This window comes from Sus scrofa, chromosome 7 (genome assembly GCF_000003025.6).
Source record: "Sus scrofa isolate TJ Tabasco breed Duroc chromosome 7, Sscrofa11.1, whole genome shotgun sequence".
NCBI lineage: Eukaryota > Metazoa > Chordata > Mammalia > Artiodactyla > Suidae > Sus > Sus scrofa.
Genome location: NC_010449.5, coordinates 69836909 through 69854857, shown reverse-complemented (window position 1 = coordinate 69854857; position 17949 = coordinate 69836909). Strand labels below are relative to the sequence as shown.

General features: G+C 37.9%; 1 protein-coding gene across 2 annotated transcripts in view; it reads right to left on the bottom strand.

The window, feature by feature from the left end:
• The window catches only part of PRKD1 (protein kinase D1), a 344632-nt gene that overhangs the window by 17517 nt on the left and 309166 nt on the right, over positions 1 to 17949 (bottom strand). For both annotated transcript variants that reach the window (XM_021099186.1, XM_021099185.1), the window contains 3 exons: positions 7640 to 7801; positions 6989 to 7087; positions 5770 to 6037 (listed from right to left, as the gene is read on the bottom strand). In XM_021099186.1, coding sequence (XP_020954845.1) covers positions 5770 to 6037; positions 6989 to 7087; positions 7640 to 7801 — 529 coding nt within the window. The remainder of the gene's footprint in view (positions 1 to 5769; positions 6038 to 6988; positions 7088 to 7639; positions 7802 to 17949) is intronic.

Sequence of the window (17949 nt, the reverse complement as noted above, 5' to 3'; positions counted from 1 at the left end):
CCTTAGTGATAATGGGCTACCCTTTCCATAAGTTAAACTTTCCTAATCAAGTAACTATTTTAAAATAGGTGCATACGTCCTTTCAAGGAACTAAGAAAGGTCATAGCCATCCTCCGTGCTGAGGACTAAACTTAGCCGAGTATGAGATAATGCTGGAGGTGATAGCAAGGGCATATCTAATTACTGACAGGTAGTAATGGATAAACTGGATGTTGTCAGGAGTTCCTGTCGTGGTGAAGTGGAAACGAATCCAACTAGGAACCATGGGATTGTGGGTTCGATTCCTGGCCTCGCTCAGTGGGTTAAGGATCTGGCATTGTCATGAGCTGTGGTGTGGGTCGTAGACACGGCTCAGATCCATGTTACTGTGGCTGTGGCTGTAGCTCCAATTAAATCCTTAGCCTGGGAACCTCCATATGCCACAGGTGTGGCCCTAAAAAAAAAAAAAAAGAAGCAAAAGCAAAAAAAAAGAAAAAAAAAAACCCAGAAAAACCCTGGATGTTGTCAAATGGCCATCAGACAGTCTCAATGATGACATGAAGCAAAATGCAACCCACACACTATTTCAGAATGAACTGAAACGTTCTCAAACTCCTCCCTTCCCATGATTACCTAAAGGCCCTTCTTGTGCAATTATGTGTAGCCATATGATTCATTCTGGAGTGTTATATTGTATACATACATTCTTACTTAGTTATATTGGTATAGCTATATATAATTTATAACAGTGATTAGTTATATATAACTAAATATGTATGTTTAGTTACATATGTAATTATATAATAATATATATATATGTATAACTAAATAAGTATATGTACAGATAGATTGATTGACCATGTAAAGTGATTGGAAACAAAGTGTTTAATACATTTAGAGTAATCTAACTAGCCAACCACTGTGCTAACCATTTTCCAGTGCAATTTCATTTACTACTTAAAATAACTTAGGGAGTTAAGAATTAGTATCACCATATTTCAGACAAGAAAACTGAGACCTGAGAGAAGAAATACATTGGATGAGGTCACCAAGAAGCTAAGAGGAAGAGCTCTCAACTCAGGTCTTTATCACAACATGATCCTATTTCCCTGTCATTTTAGACATTATTAAAAATTGTGTTGCTATACTAGCTCTAAGCTATAAAGCATATTAAAAATTAAATGTGACAGCATGGCTAAATCCATTAGAAGGATAATCGAGTGGCTGTAAATGCAGTGGATAAGAGCTGTCTAGCATGGAGCAGACTAATAGGATTTGCACCCTAGCTCCACCCAAGGAAGCCACGTAATCCTCTCTGCCAGCACTGCATCATCTTTAAAATGGAAATAATTACAGCATCTATTCAAAGGCTGGAGGGAAAAAGTATAATAACAGTATTATTTACAATAAATAAACATGTAAAATGTTTAAAGTAGTGCTTGGCTACAGTGCAAACGTTGTAGGCTAGGGATTCTTATTTTTTTTCTTTCAAAATTCAATTAATTTTACCAGTGCCATTTTACCTATAGTACTTGCTAAGTTAAGTTTCCTTCAATTTTTTTGTTCTATTTTTCAAGTCAAACTTTAATTTGCAAAAGAATCTATTTTTATAATGGGCATCTGTTAATGCTTTTTGTGTTTGTTTTTAGCCTAGTATCTTTTCCCTGTAGGAAATTCCTCTCTCCAACCTGGAGGGGCTCTCCATCATCCGCAGAGCCAATCAGGGCCAGCCTCCTGTGGTGACAGTATGATTGTTCCCAGGGTATTACGGGATTTAAGCACAGCCAATCAGTGCCCCTTTCAGAGACTCTGGTTACTGAGAGATAATTATGCATCCATTCTGAGATCATGTACAGTGGGTACTGTGTAAGCCTGAAGCGGCTGGAATATCATTTTGCATCACATGAAAAGGCCACCTGAGAAGGAAGCCATCATAAGTAAAGCAGAGGTGAGAGATGGAGATGTGTGTGTGACACTTGAAACTACAGAATCTGGATGAATGGGGTTCACCTTTTGGACTCTGCAGCTGTGTAAGTCAATTAGTTATCTCTGCCTCCTTTAGTTAGAGATGGGTTTCTGTTATCTGCATATAAGTCCCGATTAATTCAGTGATAAATTACTAGTCAGCATATCTCCATAATGCCCGTATCAGCTTATTACATTATAGTAGCAAAGTTAACTAGTTTAAAATATAGTATTCCCCAAAGGTTCCTAAATATCAAGACATTAGAAATAAGCACCCAATGTATGCTATGAAGAATGGAGACAAATTATTTCAAATCCAAGACCTACCAAAGTGTGACCTCAGGCAAGTCATTTAAACTTTCTGGTTTCCCTCTAACACAGAGACTAAAACAAGTTGCTAATTAGAGAACTGTTGGGAGGATCACACTGACAACTCACGTGCTCCAAAATATAGTATTAAACTGTATCAAGTTTATGTCTATACTAACAGGAAAAAGAGCATGATGAAGGAATTTTTTTATTCTAACACATCTACCTGTGCCACAAGGACCTTGAAACTTTCTTTTGTCTTTGGTTTTTCATGCCCCCTCCCCCCAAAAAAAGTACAACTAACAATGTGTCTAAAGAACACTTGGGAAACATGCACATCGTTTGCATAGAGTTTCTAAAATTGTGTAATCAATTCTCTGTTACTTGCCGGAGCAGCTATTTAGCTGAGTGTTCCACTATCCTTTTCCTAGATCCAAATCCTTGGCTCACCCCACACCTTTGTTCTATAGATGCCTTTACATCCTTTATCTCTTTCAGTCTCTATTACAACTTCACTGTATGTGCAGAATCATTACCCTGTTTTACAGATAAGAAACTAAAGCTCAAAGGAGGTAAGTGATGGCTAATTAGAAAGACATGAAGGACAGTCTCAAACTACTTCACTGCTGATCCTTACCGCTGATTTACAGCCACTGAGGTGCCTAGATTTTTACTTCTTTGCATCTGGAGTTTTAGTGTTTCTGGTGTGGTTTACAGTATCCTGAGATAGAAGATTTACTAATATCAGTTGTAATCACCCACCGCCAGATACTAGTTTGCTTATGTACTTATACTACCTGCTTAAAACTTATTTGGTACCAGCCCCGTGATAGTATCTAATCAGAAAATTATTTGTTTTCAACAAGATAGTGGAATAGAATCTGGGACAGTAATTACTTTTGTAATACCTCAGCTGATATTAGGACATAATTTAACTAGATTTTTTTATATTCAATATTATTCCAGTTCATACACCAGCAGGTGGTTAACTCAAATGCCAACAGAGCTTCGTTAGCAAATAGTAGAACTCCTGTGCCTCAAAGGTAAGGATGAACTGGAAAAAGATACTGAGAAAAGAGGCCAGTTAATTCCCAAACTGATGCTTGAGTCATTTAGAAGAGAGGGAGTGAGTCTACCTGAGCTGGTCTCCCCATCACTTCATCTGAGTGGAAAGGTGTTTTTAGTGCTTAGACTTATCTACACCCAAGTAAAATGTGTTCTTTCTGGTCAAATATAAATCCTCTCAAATTATCCCATGTAATTTCCTCTTTGTGAAATGCTGTATCTCTTCCTTTTTGTTCTTTAGTGACTGGCTTAAGTTTCATCCCCTCTGAAAATGCAGTTCTGACTAGTGAAAGACACAGTGACTCTTGCTCCTCTGAACTTGGAGATCCTGATTTTATACCAAGCTAACAATTCAAAGAAATAAATGAGCATTTCCCCAATCCTATAACTCATCCCTCCCAACAAATCTCTAGTTCTCTGAAGGAGAACTACTTTATGTTTTGTCCTTTACTTTCCTATTACTTTTGCATGTATACTGCGGTTTTCCAACAGGTTTCTTAGACTTTTGCTATCTGTGCCTCTGGTTTCTATTACTACTGATAATTAAACAATCATAATCTACAGTTAAATAGATTACATCAACATAGAAGGCCTGCACATTTCCATGAAACCAGAGAGTGGGCACCATTTATTCCACTACTTCATAAAAAAGTACTCTACTACTCCAAGAAAAAACATTTAAAATGTGAAGGTTATTTTCCTAATGTCCTATTCCTACATAACAGAAAAATATCTGACTGGCTTTAGAGATATTTCAGGTTAGCACCTGTGGTAGCAACATCAAGTTATTTTACTGGATTTCTGAATTGAAAGTATCAAGCAAAATGGTTAAATGTATTTGAAGGCAATGTTCCCTGACAAGTTTAGGGACAAAGTTACTTGATAATTCTCTTTTCTGCCTCCCAGATGAGAAAAGGAATTACCCTTCCCTTTTGTGCCTTTGGTGAATTATTCTAAATATTTCATCAGTCCTTTGGCTACATGGTAGCTCTTTTGAAAGTCACAGATTCCCTTATGAACTATCCACCTAGCATGAATTACAACTAATTAGATGATGTTAAAGGTTGTTGCTCATAGTAACTCAAAGCCCCTGAAAACTGATGGCTCTTTCCATTTAACATGAACAGCAGTCTAAGAACTAATTATCCCAGCAGTTTATACATGCTCTTTTCTAAGTTCTACACCACCACATGCAATAACAGGTATCAGAGAGATGTTTATCTATGAACATATTCTCCTTTTTAAGTGGTGAAAAGCCTCAACAAACTTAGAACTAGATGTTGCCTGAAAACTAAAAAAGGAAGCAGGGCTAGTGATTAAAGAATGTATGCTCAGCCTGTCTGGTATAAATTCTGGCTCTGCCACTTGTCAGCTCTGAGAGTCTGGTGAATGCTTCACTTCCATGGACTTGGAGCTCTCATTTGAAATACATGTATAATAGTAAAACCTATCTTAAGGAGTATTAAAGTCCACATCATGTTCATGAAGAACTCCTTTCTGAAGCATGGAGTAAGCCATTTTATTTGTCCTGGCTGCCCCACTGTTTCTTTTAAAACTATTGCTTTTCCATTAAGAAGGGAATAATTATTAAGAGGAATTTAATGGGAGTTCCCGTCTTGGCGCAGCAGAAAAGAATCCGACTAGGAACCATGAGGTTGCGGGTTCAATCCCTGGCCTTGCTCAGTGGGTTAAGGATCCGGTGTTGCCAGGATCTGTGGTGTAGGTTGCAAACGCAGCTCGGATCTGGCGTTGCTGTGGCTGTGGCCAACAGCAACAGATCCAATTCGACCCCTACTCTGGGAACCTCCATGTGCCATGAGTGCGGCCTAGAAAGCCAAAAAAAAGAAGAATTTAATTTTAATGCAATACTGCCAACGTAATTTATCCTAAAAGAATAATCAGAGATACATATAAGAACTTATACATAAAGGTTATCTAACATTGAACAAATAGAAACAACCTAAAAACATAATAGCAGGGAAATGGCTAAATAAAATACTATACATGCTCTAATGTCACATAAAGGAAATCAGTATACAAAGAATTTGGAATGCTAATATATATAATATGATAATTAAAATATCAATATCCAAGCATACAGTAAGTAAAAGATTACTCTTAGTAAAGATCGTGTATTATTTACCATTACTTCCATGTATAAATAGTTATATGTTTAAGGAAATATAGCAAATATTAACAGTTTCTCTTTATTTCACTTACCTCTTTATGTATATTTCTCAATTGCTCTATTTTATATATCTATACCTTTCATCAGAAGATTTTTTTTGTCTCTATTTCCTCTATTCAACACATCTCAATTAGTTTGTGACCCAAATCCAGTGGGAACTTTGCAGTGAGCATTTATCAATTTAAAAATTCATAACTAAATTTGTAATATAACTGTCATACTTAAGGATTAGGCCACTATCATTTTTGAACAGGAGGTATTACCTTCGTGAGAGATTTCCTTCCAGGGATTCGGTGGATACATGAAAGCCGCATTCTGGATTTGGTCGTGGATGTCCTCATCCTCATTAAATGGAAATGTGCCACTTAGGCTTACATAGACGATGACCCCAACAGACCACATATCTAGAGAACGATTATAGCCCTTGTTCCTTAGGACTTCGGGAGCCAGGTAAGCAGGGGTACCCACCACTGACCTCCGGAATGACTTCTCTCCAATGATCCGGGCAAAACCAAAGTCACAAAGTTTCACCTGTTGATAAAAACAGTGTGCAGATAGGGTAAGGTCACGGATTGTGTGTTTATGTGTGTTTTAGTCCATGTCTACCAAAAAACAACTATAACTATAATGTTTCATATGTATTTATGGATTTCTCATGGTAGACGTAATAGCTATTCTTCATTTTATGTACTTGAAAATAATAGTTTATTCACTGCCTCAAAAGTATGTTTTCATTCATAAATATATCATCTAAACATTCTCCCTTCTTCTTCCCTAAAATGAAGACATGGATGTGAAAATATGTATACTCAAAAGCGGGTAACATTGCTCAACAAGGCAGGAAAACATCATGCAAATCAGGGAAGGGATGGATTTAACTCAAGGGCTTATTATAAATACAGGCTGAAGGATAAGCACAAGGACACATCATGTCAGCCACAACAATCCTCAAAGTGGGCTCTGCACCAACACCTAGCCAGGACCTGAGGGTACCAGGGAGGCAAGGCCACCTTGTTCAGGTCACTTCAGATATGAGAGCTCCTGGGGAGAGTCCCAATTGTTCTGCCTCCTCTGAGTTGAGGAAAAGAAGAAACTTTTGTCCTTGTCCCTGAGAACAACCCTGAACTGTAATATTGTGCCTGACATTGAAGAGATGGTGGCATTCCTGGGACTCTTAATTGTCTCCCTCTCAGGTCAGGGCTTCAGCATTGACCTAGAGCTGCCAGTTCTCCAGGATGCCCATGCAACAGAAGCAGGAGCAGGATGAGAAGGCTCAGTGTTCATTATTAAGGCAGGTTGAACTGCGGGCCAGATCAACAAAGCTGCAGTCCCGGAAATATAAGAAGGTAAACATAAGAAAGAAAACAAACAGGTGAAACTTGAGACAAATCAAAGTTTTGAGGAGAAAAGATGACAGAAAGATGCAGGTGAGCCAGTGATGCTGTCAGCTGTTTTTCTGCTGAGAGGGGCTTTTATACTTGCCTGAGGGAAAGGGTCAGCTGATGCTAGCAACACGTTTTCTGGTTTGAGGTCACAGTGCACAATATTTTTAAAGTGAAGATGACGCAAAGCCACAAGTATCTATAAAGGAGGAAATCATCAAAGGTAATTTTAAGTCCAAAAGTTCAGTTCAAAATATTTTATACTAGGACATAAATTTAGAGGGCCAAGAGAAAACTCAAAATGAACAGGTATGCTTCTTTATGCTTCCTGAAATGAGCTAGATTAACATAGTGGGTTTCAAAGGAAACTTCCATGGAAACAGCATCATATTATGGTATCCATATAGCTACCAAAACAAGTATAGATAAAAGAATTCAATGAGAGCGAACAAGAATACACATTCTTGAATATTTTCAAAGAGTCAGGACTCAGTCATATGCATTTTAAAATTTCATGAGTAATTACAATATGTGGGCATGCACATACATGACTCATTTCGCATGTGTCCTGGACTCTGGATACATCTCTAATATAAGATAATATAATAAGCCACTGACACTTTTTTTTTAAAACTGTAGTTTAGACTTTGGAGGTAGGGACTAAACAACAAGGCTAGAAAGCTCTACTTAAATAGTGATAACATTTGATATTAAATACTACCTTTTTTTCTGACTCTAATTGATTTCTTACCTGAGTAATTAAAAACTTCGTTATGTGCTCTGGCAACCTGCCCTTTTCACTTGACAAGATCATCTCCAGCATGTCTCCATGGAGTTTTTCCATAACAACAAACACTCTTTCAGGAGTCTCAAACATACACTCCAAATTTACAACACCAGGGTGATGAAGGTTCTATTAAAGATAAATAAAGCACTTGAAGAAAATGAGTTTTTTGATACTGTTTGGCAAGCTCACTGATTATACAAAACTGTTCCAGTTTAAAGCTCCGGAGAAACCCACACTTAAGATTTTTAACACTTCTAAATTCCACATGTGCTGCCTTATATTTTTGAAATTCTAATGTCTCCAAGAAATACATCTTTACTTTCTGGGCATAGTGAAATTATCTTCTCTATGCTAAAAATCCAAGTTCCAGCACAGTGAATTGCTAATTAGGTTTTAATTAGAATACCATATTGAGAAATCTGTAATTTCTTAGGATCATCTCCAATATTAAGCATACTGTCCTAAACAAGCATACTAAGCCATCTCTATACACTTGGTAGAAATTTAATGTAGACAAAATGAAATAAGCTCATGTAGTGCTTCTGACTGCACTGATAAAGCACATTAGTCAAAACCTTTTCAAATTGCTCTGCTATTGGAGGCTACTGTAGTTTGCTACGGAAGCTTTCACATAAAGATCTCCATAAAAACAACAACAACAACAACAAAATTGAGCCTCTGTTTTGTTCAGGACACCACGCTATGTGGATGATTCTCAGCACTCAATAAATATTTCCACAATAACGTAATAGCGGATAATGATAGGCTGCATTTGGCTTGACATGTTAATTTCACACATGTCAAGTAAAATAACTCTTTACATTAGACGGGCCCTTGTAATGATGCTTAAGTCTGAATGTTGGTCTGGGGTCATCAACAAAAGCCTTTGATCATTTGATCTTTATCATTTTTTTCCTGCATATGACAACAAAAAATCCTAACATTAAAAGAATTATTATATATCCCACTTATACGTCAATGAAAAAAAGGGAAAATATCATCATGAATAAAAACTACCAGAATAAAAAACAGAGACTAACTTAAATGTACTAACAGCTGAACAGAGAGAAGAAATTAAATCCTTTACTTTAGGGGGAAAAAAAACTCAATGAGTGATAAAATTATTCAAAACATGAAATTTTCACAAATTATTGGAGACGTGAAATGGCCAACTGCTTGGACCTCACAGATGTTGGGTGGCGAGTAGTAGAGGTGGGGGCTGGGAGTGAATGTGCACTCTCACGTCCTCTGTGCTACTTGTGGGCTCTGAGAGTCTGGCATCAACTCCATACAGAGCTATGGCTGGCAGTAGCTCCCACAGTGAAGACCTGTCTCTCAGGGTGTCCTTACACCGCTCTGGCAATTTTGATCTCCACCCCAGACATCTACTGGGTCTTTTTGATTCTGAAGCCTTAGCACCCAATCATGCAGCATAATGTGTTCATGCAACAGCAAGTTTCTTTCTTTTTCTTTTTTCTTTTTTTTTTTTGTCTTCTTGCTATTTCTTGGGCCACTCCCGTGGCATATGGAGGTTCCCAGGCTAGGGGTCCAATCGGAGCTGTCGCCACTGGCCTACGCCAAAGCCACAGCAACACCAGATCTGAGCTGCGTCTGTGACCCACACCACAGCTCACGGCAACGCCGGATCGTTAACCCACTGAGAAAGGGCAGGGACTGAACCCGCAACCTCATGGTTCCTTGTCGGATTCGTTAACCACTGCGCCACGACGGGAACTTCAATAGCAAGTTTCTGAATGTGGTCTGAGAGATGCATACGTATCCCCTTCCCTGAAAGAGGAGCTGCACCAAGTGGACAGATCACAGGCATCTCAGCTGTGCTCTTTTAAATCAACGATCAGAGCAGAAGCTCAAAGGATGACATCAAAATCCTGCCTGAGTTATGATGCTCCTGGGCAAGTCCACTATGAGATGTGATAAATATACCTTCCTCTTCTGAGTATCTTCTTTAACAGATTCTTTTTTCTATTGATTCCAATTTTAAGCACCTAACAGTATACTGGGGAATTTGGCTTCCATAACTGGCTAAGGCCTTGTCTGGGTGGGGAGTAGGAACAATGGACAGGAAAAAAGCAGACCAACAGAAGTAGGCAGCAAAAGTAAGCAGGCCTCTGTGTGTAGACAAAGAAAGCTTGGAGTGTATATTAAGGGAGAGAGACCCCCAGGACCCAAGGAGGGTATAGGAGGACAAAAGTGGTGCTGGAGTGGCTCAGCCTGCTGCTCCTACTGCCCTTGTCTTACTGTAGGAAGGATAGGGGAGAAGAGGGAGTCAGAAGATGACCAGTAAATTCTCCCATCTAAATTATCCAAATTATGTATGCAGTGTCAACGTTCATGGGCCTCTACTTGTATTCTTCTAAGCATGCGAACTCTTAGAGGTACTGAAGTCCTTCACTTGATATATTCCTTTTTCGTTTTCACCATTCTACAATGTGACTTGAGGTGCCCCTATACAGAAGGTCGGACTTTAATATGTGCTTATTTAATTGGTGGATTCCCAGAATGTTTTAGGCTAACACGTATGGACTGGGTTAATGAGATTGTTTACTGTCAATGATTTTGTACCATGTTCACTATAAACTCTGAAGGCCTGTACGAACGTCCTCTAATAGCATCTTTATGAAAAGGATGAGGGAAAATTTTGCTGTTTTCCTATAAAGGACTTTGAATACAGTTAGGTACATTTTTTTCTTTAAAAAGTATATTCAATGAATTCACTGAACTAAAGGTCATTAAACACAATTGGTAAACAAGTATGTCTAAAAAGTTTAAACTTACACATTCATTGCACTGGACCCTTGCTCTTTTACCAAAACCTTTATAGTTTATGGGTTTGCTAAAGAATACACTGAGTTGTAAATCCACTGTAATAAAAAAATTTAAAAAAGAATACACTGAATGGTAGCTGAAAATCTTTTCAATAGGAAAATAACTTAATTCTCCTGTATAGGTAATATATAATAAGTTGATTTTTTTAGTTTGTTATGTATAGTTGAGACAAGGCCATCAAAGATGCTTACTCAAGAGCCGTATTTTTTTTTTTTTGCATTGAACCAAATGACCAAACTTGTTTTTACATTTGACAGTAGCAAAAGAAAACAGAATATGAAGAATCATGCCTTCATTATCCAAATTCTCTATACTATACTGATGAGAAGTACTTACACAGCCTAGAGAAGATAATTTTTTTTTTCTCTTTAGGGCAACACATGCAGCATATGGAAGTTCCTGGGGCTAGGGGTCAAGTTGGAGCAGCACCTGTGACCTATACCACAGCTTGGGGCAACACTGGATCCTTAATTCACGGAGATAGGCCAGGTATGGAACCCACATCCTCACATAATATGTTGGGTTCTTAACCCCTGAGACACAATGGGAACTCCTGAGAAGATAATATTTGAAGACCGGGGAGAAAAAAATTAAAGCTACTATTGTCTATCACCTATAATTCATATTCTTTTTAATATCTTAAGGTCAACTCTAAGATAAGCTTTAACCAAAGCAGTTGATGTGAATTGTTCACAATTTTAATTTTCTGCTTTTCAACATTTTCCTTCTAAAGTCTAAAGTAACTGGGTTAATTTAAAAATGGTTTGGTGACTACAACATCAACTATGGCATAGTACTGTTTAGAGAGAATTTTTGCCAACTTCTCAGGCCTACCTCAGGAATTCACATAATAAATTTCATGGCAGAGTTAGCTACTACAGGACTTTCTGGCCATCTGTTTGTTGCATTTAAGTAATCTGATTTTCAGGAAATGAAACATTTGGTCAAGTATAGGAAAGAATATTGTCCATTCGCACGTTACAGATTGATGACACATCCGTGGAGTGAATATATGTTGTTTTGAAGTCTGGGAGGAAATGCCATTTGGAGAGCAAGACAAAAATCTTCCTGACTCAAACTGCCTAGAGAACTATGTAATTAATGGAAACTAGTCACTAAAAGCAAAAGATATTTTATAAAAAATATTTAATTAAAATTTTTAGTTTAAGTGTACATTCTACTTCATATTTTTGGATTTGTATTAAGTAATATTTTATTTGTACTTATAATCTTTAATTCTAGCAGTGTTGCTTTATCGCAAATCTGGAGTCAAGAATTCATTTCATATACCTAGCTGTGATAAATTAATGTTGTCATGTGTTCCCCATCTACCTTTGGGATTATTATAGTCAAGCACATAAGAGGTAGGAAAGAAGAAAATTAGAATCAATGTATCTTTTCAACAGGTTATTTAGGAGAATTCAGCCTTAATATGAGAGCTTCTGATTACTTTTCTATCAAGTGACAAAGTGATTTAGGTCATACTGAGACACAAAGAAAGTTAAAGGTGAAGAATCCAGGATCTAAATTCTAACGAGCTTGCAGAGGAGACAAAAGGACACTCCAGGGCAGGGCATGCACAGTGCTGTAGGTGGGGATGTAAGGGGCCTTTCCCCGAGGCACAGCACTGTGGCAATGGCTTTGCTGATTCTCAATTCTGGATGCAGAGAACACACAATCTGCATTTTCTAATCACAGTCTCTTACAACATGCTTCATTTAATAGTTGTAGAAACCACAATCACCTAATGCCTTATGAGAGGGACATGGTGGGTAATACTCTGATAGATGCTAAGAAGTCAGCAGAGAGTGGATGATTATAAAAAGATTTGTGAAAGATAATACCTAAATTGATATGGTAAGCTCAGCTCTCTCTCCTAAATTCCCTTTTTAGTTTGATAAGTGAAAACTGAAAGTAAGTGGCAGAAGAGTTCCCGTTGTGGCTCAGTGGTTAACGAATCCGACTAGGAATCATGAGGTTGCAGGATTGATCCCTGGCCTTGCTCAGTGGGTTAAGGATCTGGCGTTGCCATGAGCTGTGGTGTAGGTCGCAGATGTGGCTCAGATTCCACGTTGTTGTGGCTGTGGTGTAGGCCAGCGGCTACAGCTCCGATTGGACCCCTAGCCCGGGAACCTCCATATGCTGTGGGTGCAGCCCTAGAAAAGGCAAAAAGACAAAAAGACAAAAAAAAAAAAAAAAAAAAGAAAGTATGTGGCAGAAAAGAAAATTTCCTTTTGTCTTTCACCTAAAGGTGGCTACATCAAACTAGGTATGAACTGCTACCCTGCACCTTTTAATCTGTCCTCCTACACCTTCCCCCTTGCAGGGTTTTTCAGCTTCAATGATGGCAGAGGTGCTTCCACTCTGAGGTCAACAGGCGGGGGAGCTGTGTTACACCACGTGAGAGTCTGACCTAACATGAGAATGAGAATCACCAGGTTGTTCTGTATGAATGTGTGCCTCTACCATGTTCAGTTGGCAAATAGCTTACAATTTAAATAGGTTCATGCTTTTAGGAGGTAGCATTTTTGGGAGAAAATTTCACCTGTAAAATTTTAGAAATGCGTATTGATATTACCCCAGAACCACATAAAACTAACATATACTGTTGGAAGAATAAATGCACACAATATTATTTTAACAAGACCAGACATAACAACTCATGCTCCTATGAATAAGTATCACTGGCTGACATTTGGATTAATGGGGCCACAATCAAATTTAACCTACTAGACTCTGGGAACTCCAGAAATGATCAGCTCATTCCTGGTAAGAATTGACTGTGTAATGTTATCTTTTTCTGTGGCACTAATTAACACAAATTGACCCTGGTTTAAATTAGTTGAAAATTTTGTGGAAGAAATAATGACAATACATACACTGTGTCTAGATAGCAAGAAAGGGAGTCAACTTTCAGGTGGGTATCTTGTAATGCTAATTTATCATTACATTTTTTTCACCTCAAATTAGCTGTGAGTCTCTGCATTCTATTAAGTAACACTAGCCTGGAGGAGGTCAGGGGGATGGAATTTAAGGGGCCGGTTCAATATTTGCATAGAAGAAAAAAAGTCAGCTGAGGCCTGATGTATATAACTTCTGTATTGACATCTATCCATAAATCTATCCATAGCCCTCTCAGTCATTCTGTACTTTAAACACTTCTGGAATAGCTTTAATCTAGCTTTAGCTTCCAGGGTTGTGCACACACATGATAAACAGAACAAGTCCTCACCTTTCCTTATAAAAGGAGAAAAGGCTCAATATAGAGGAGGAGGGGTATTAACCACCTCCTCACCATCTTTCTGAATGTTGCCTGTTGTCACTCTTCTCACCAGTGTCCTCTACCTGTTAGGATGTACACTTTGACAATACAGATTCCTCACCTTTCTGACTGGCAAAACTTCTCCCTCCAGCTTGTTCTTTTTTTAAGCTCATGTACCACCACAGTGTTGTTCTGTGTTACCAAATTCTCTCCTGATCTTGAGGTTCCATAGCCTTTAAATGTATCACTCTGACATGTCCTCTGGTTTCTTTCTCATCTAATGCCCAAGTTTTTCCCCCAGGGCTAAGCTTTCCAGACAGCAGTAACAACTGGAACAATGAACAGCCACTCTCCAAATTCTTTGTCCTCATAAAATATCATAGTTTTCTCATTAGAGCCTAAAATTTAATTATTTCCTTATACCAAAGGTATTATAACAAAGACCCTGAGAAAGAATTTAAAGAAATAGAGGATATGACTTAAGACAATTTTCTCAAATGTTAATTAATTGCCTGTAATGTCTTCATTACTGTGCTAGGCTGTGAAAGTTGAAAAAATCAAGGCATTGCTGAGACCTTCAAGTTGCGTATAACCTAATTATTACAGAAGAAGTACTCGGTAAATATGAAAGCACTACTTTTATACAAGACTAGAAACCAGCAATAAACAGGAGATATGGAAGGTAACACGACAGTCAGAGGGGATTTTGAAGACCGATCACACATGGATAAGCCAAGTAGACCAAGATGGGAGTCCAAGCTTGGATTTAAAAGCTGAGCAATGGCCAGAGATTAAGACTTGAAGAGACGTGAAGATCCAGCTGAACAGAAGAGATATGGTCCAGTGTTAAAAGCCAGAAAAAGTAGATAGCTTTAATAAAACAAGAAAAAAAAATAGCCCTATTAAGCTAGGGAGGGACTGGATGTAAACCCATTAAAAACTTATCTCGTCATGGTCTTGAGGATGAACCATGGAAAAGGGAGGAAGGGGATGCCCCAGTTATCAGGAATACCACCTCCCACAGTAACCAAGGCATGAATTTACATGTCTGTGGACTAGCAGCAAGGGAAATGTGAAGCTGAAGCCTAGATGACGTTGTAGAAAGAAAGAAAGAGAAACGGAGGCAGTTTGTCACTACTAGCTAAAAAGAGCCTCTAACAAAGTTTTCTTGCCTTTAAACTATATTCTGTATATATCCCCCATTACCAAACTGATAGTAACAATTTACTTTTCAAAATATTTTAATAATTCACAATCATCCAAGCACAGTAAAATCCAACCGACTTGGCGCAATACTTAGGGTTCTCTGGGAACTCACAGGAAAGTCATTTCTTAGTCTTGCCTAAGCATGCGATGTCTCACCATAGCAGCCTCTAAGCTACAGTATGCATACTCTTGGGGAACCCAAAGATTTTAAAGAGATACATGACCAGAGGGATAGTTCTAAGAAAACCTGTTTTGTTTGCATTTGTATCCCTACTGTCTGGAACATGGTGAATATTTAATATTTATACTTTGAATGAATGAATGAATCATAACAATCCATAAATATTCTTCTAATACAGATTTTCTGAGAAAATCCCAAAGTCTTCAACTTCTCCATCCCCAATCTGCCTTTCAAAAATAATGATCCTCCTACTTTCCAAAAGGAAACTATCCTTCTCACACATTCCAAGTATTACTAGAATACTCTGCCATAGGGAGGAAAATCTTCTGGGAGAAAAATAAAGGGAAAATTTGAAATATTGTGTTGGTATAAAGTGAATGACCCTAATGACATTGAAATAAATTATTTTGCAACTCAGTTTCTAATTTATGCTTCCACCAAAATTAGACTGGCATTTAATAGGTTTATTAACAGAGAGAGAATAAAAAAAGAGAGGATAGGCATTCCTGTCGTGGCGCAGTGGTTAACGAATCCGACTAGGAACCATGAGGTTTTGGGTTCAGTCTCTGGCCTTGCTCGGTGGCGTTGCTTTGAGCTGTGGTGTAGGCTGTAGACACGGCTCGGATCCCACGTTTTTGTGGCTCTGGCGTAGGCTGGCAGCTACAGCTCCAATTGGACCCCTAGCCTGGGAACTTTCATATGCCGTGGGAGCTGCCCAAGAAATGGCAAAAAGACAAAAAACAAATAAAAAAATTAAAAAGAGAGGATGAATTTCTGAAGATAAATCACTGTGATTTTTTTGTTTTGTTTTGTGGAGGCTTACAACTTAGCTCTTACAATTTAAAAAAAGGAATAAAATGGCTGCTGAATTTTGTTTAATTCAAACAATAAGTAATAATCACCTACCAATTTGTGAACCAAAATTTAAAAAATCAATCTCATTAAATAATTTATTTTAGTAACATTTTATTTTTTATGTTTAGCAAGCATAGATCAAATTTTACAGAATATTTATCTTGTTGGATAAAGGTTTTACTACTAATAATTATAATGATAACAGTGCAGGAGAATGCTTTAAACATATAAAGCATTATAATCAAGAACTTTAAAAATACATACTTGGGGAGTTCCTGTCGTGGCGCAGTGGTTAACGAATCCGACTAGGAACCATGAAGTTGCGGGTTCAGTCCCTGTCCTTGCTCAGTGGGTTAACGATCTGGCGTTGCCGTGAGCTGTGGTGTAGGCTGCAGACGCGGCTCAGATCCCGCATTGCTGTGGCTCTGGCGTAGGCCGGCGGCTACAGCTCCGATTCGACCCCTAGCCTGGGAACCTCCATATGCCGTGGGAGCGGCCCAAGAAATAGCAAAAAGACAAAAAAAAAAAAAAAAAATACATACTTATTTTCATCATAAATAATTATGAAGGGGGGACCAATAAAAGACTTTTAAGTATAAAAATACATGACATTGGTGTATAATTCTGAAGAAAAAGTGTAATCATTCAAAGAAAACAAGGAATATTGTAAAATATACTATTGCTAAAGAAGACTCTGTTTTTTTGTTTTTTTTTTTTTTTTGTCTTTTTTTCAGGGCTGCACCTGTGGCATGTGGACGTTCCCAGGCTAGGGTTCAAATCAGAGCTGCAGCTAGCACCTACACAGCCGCTTACAGTAATGTCTGATCCTTAATCCACTGAGTGAGGCCAGGGATTGAACCCGAGTCTTCATGGATACTAGTTGGGTTTTTTACTGATAAGCCACAATGGGAAGTCCAAATTATGTATTTTTAAAATGGCAAACAATACTAGTTGGGTTTTTTACTGATAAGCCACAATGGGAAGTCCAAATTATGTATTTTTAAAATGGCAAACAACCATTTTTGATATGTAAATATCAAATTATATTTAGTACTAAAGCATATATTTAAATGAGTGACAGCTTTCTTTTCAAATATCAATATTTTTAGTACAGGACAACATTATAAAACTTTAAACTTCTGACAAAATAGTTCTAGCTGTCAACTTAAAAATACATATACCTGGGGAAGGAATCACTCACTCAAATCCAGGAAGCACAACGAGTACCATACAAAATAAACCCAAGGAGGAACACCCCGAGACACATACTAATCAAACTGACCAAAATTAAAGACAAAGAGAAAATCTTGAAAGCAGCTAGGGAAAAGAAACAAATAACATACAAGGGAAGCCCGATAAGGCTATCGGCAGATTTTTCAACAGAAACTCTGCAGGCAAGAAGGGAGTGGCATGATATACTCAATGTGATGAAAGGAAAAAACCTCCAACCAAGATTACTCTGCCCAGCAAGGCTCTCATTCAGATTTGAAGGAGAAATCAAAACCTTCTCAGATAAGCAAAAGCTGAGAGAATTCAGCAACACTAAACCAACCTTACAACAAATACTAAAGGAACTTCTATGGCAGAAAAGAACAAGAAAAGAAAGAAAGGAAAAAAAGCAGCAAAAACAAATCCAAAGTAATTTAAAAAATGGCAATAAGAACATACATATCAATAATTACCTTAAGTGTTAATGGACTGAACACCCCAACCAAAAGACATAGACTGGCTGAAAGGATACAAAAACAAGACCCATATATATGCTGTCTTCAAGAGATCCACTTCACTTCTAGGGACACATACAAATTGAAAGTGAGAGGATGGAAGAAAACATTTCATGCAAACGGGGATCAAAAGAAAGCTGGAGTAGCAATACTCATACCAGACAAAATAGACTTTACAATGAAGAACATTTTAAGGGAC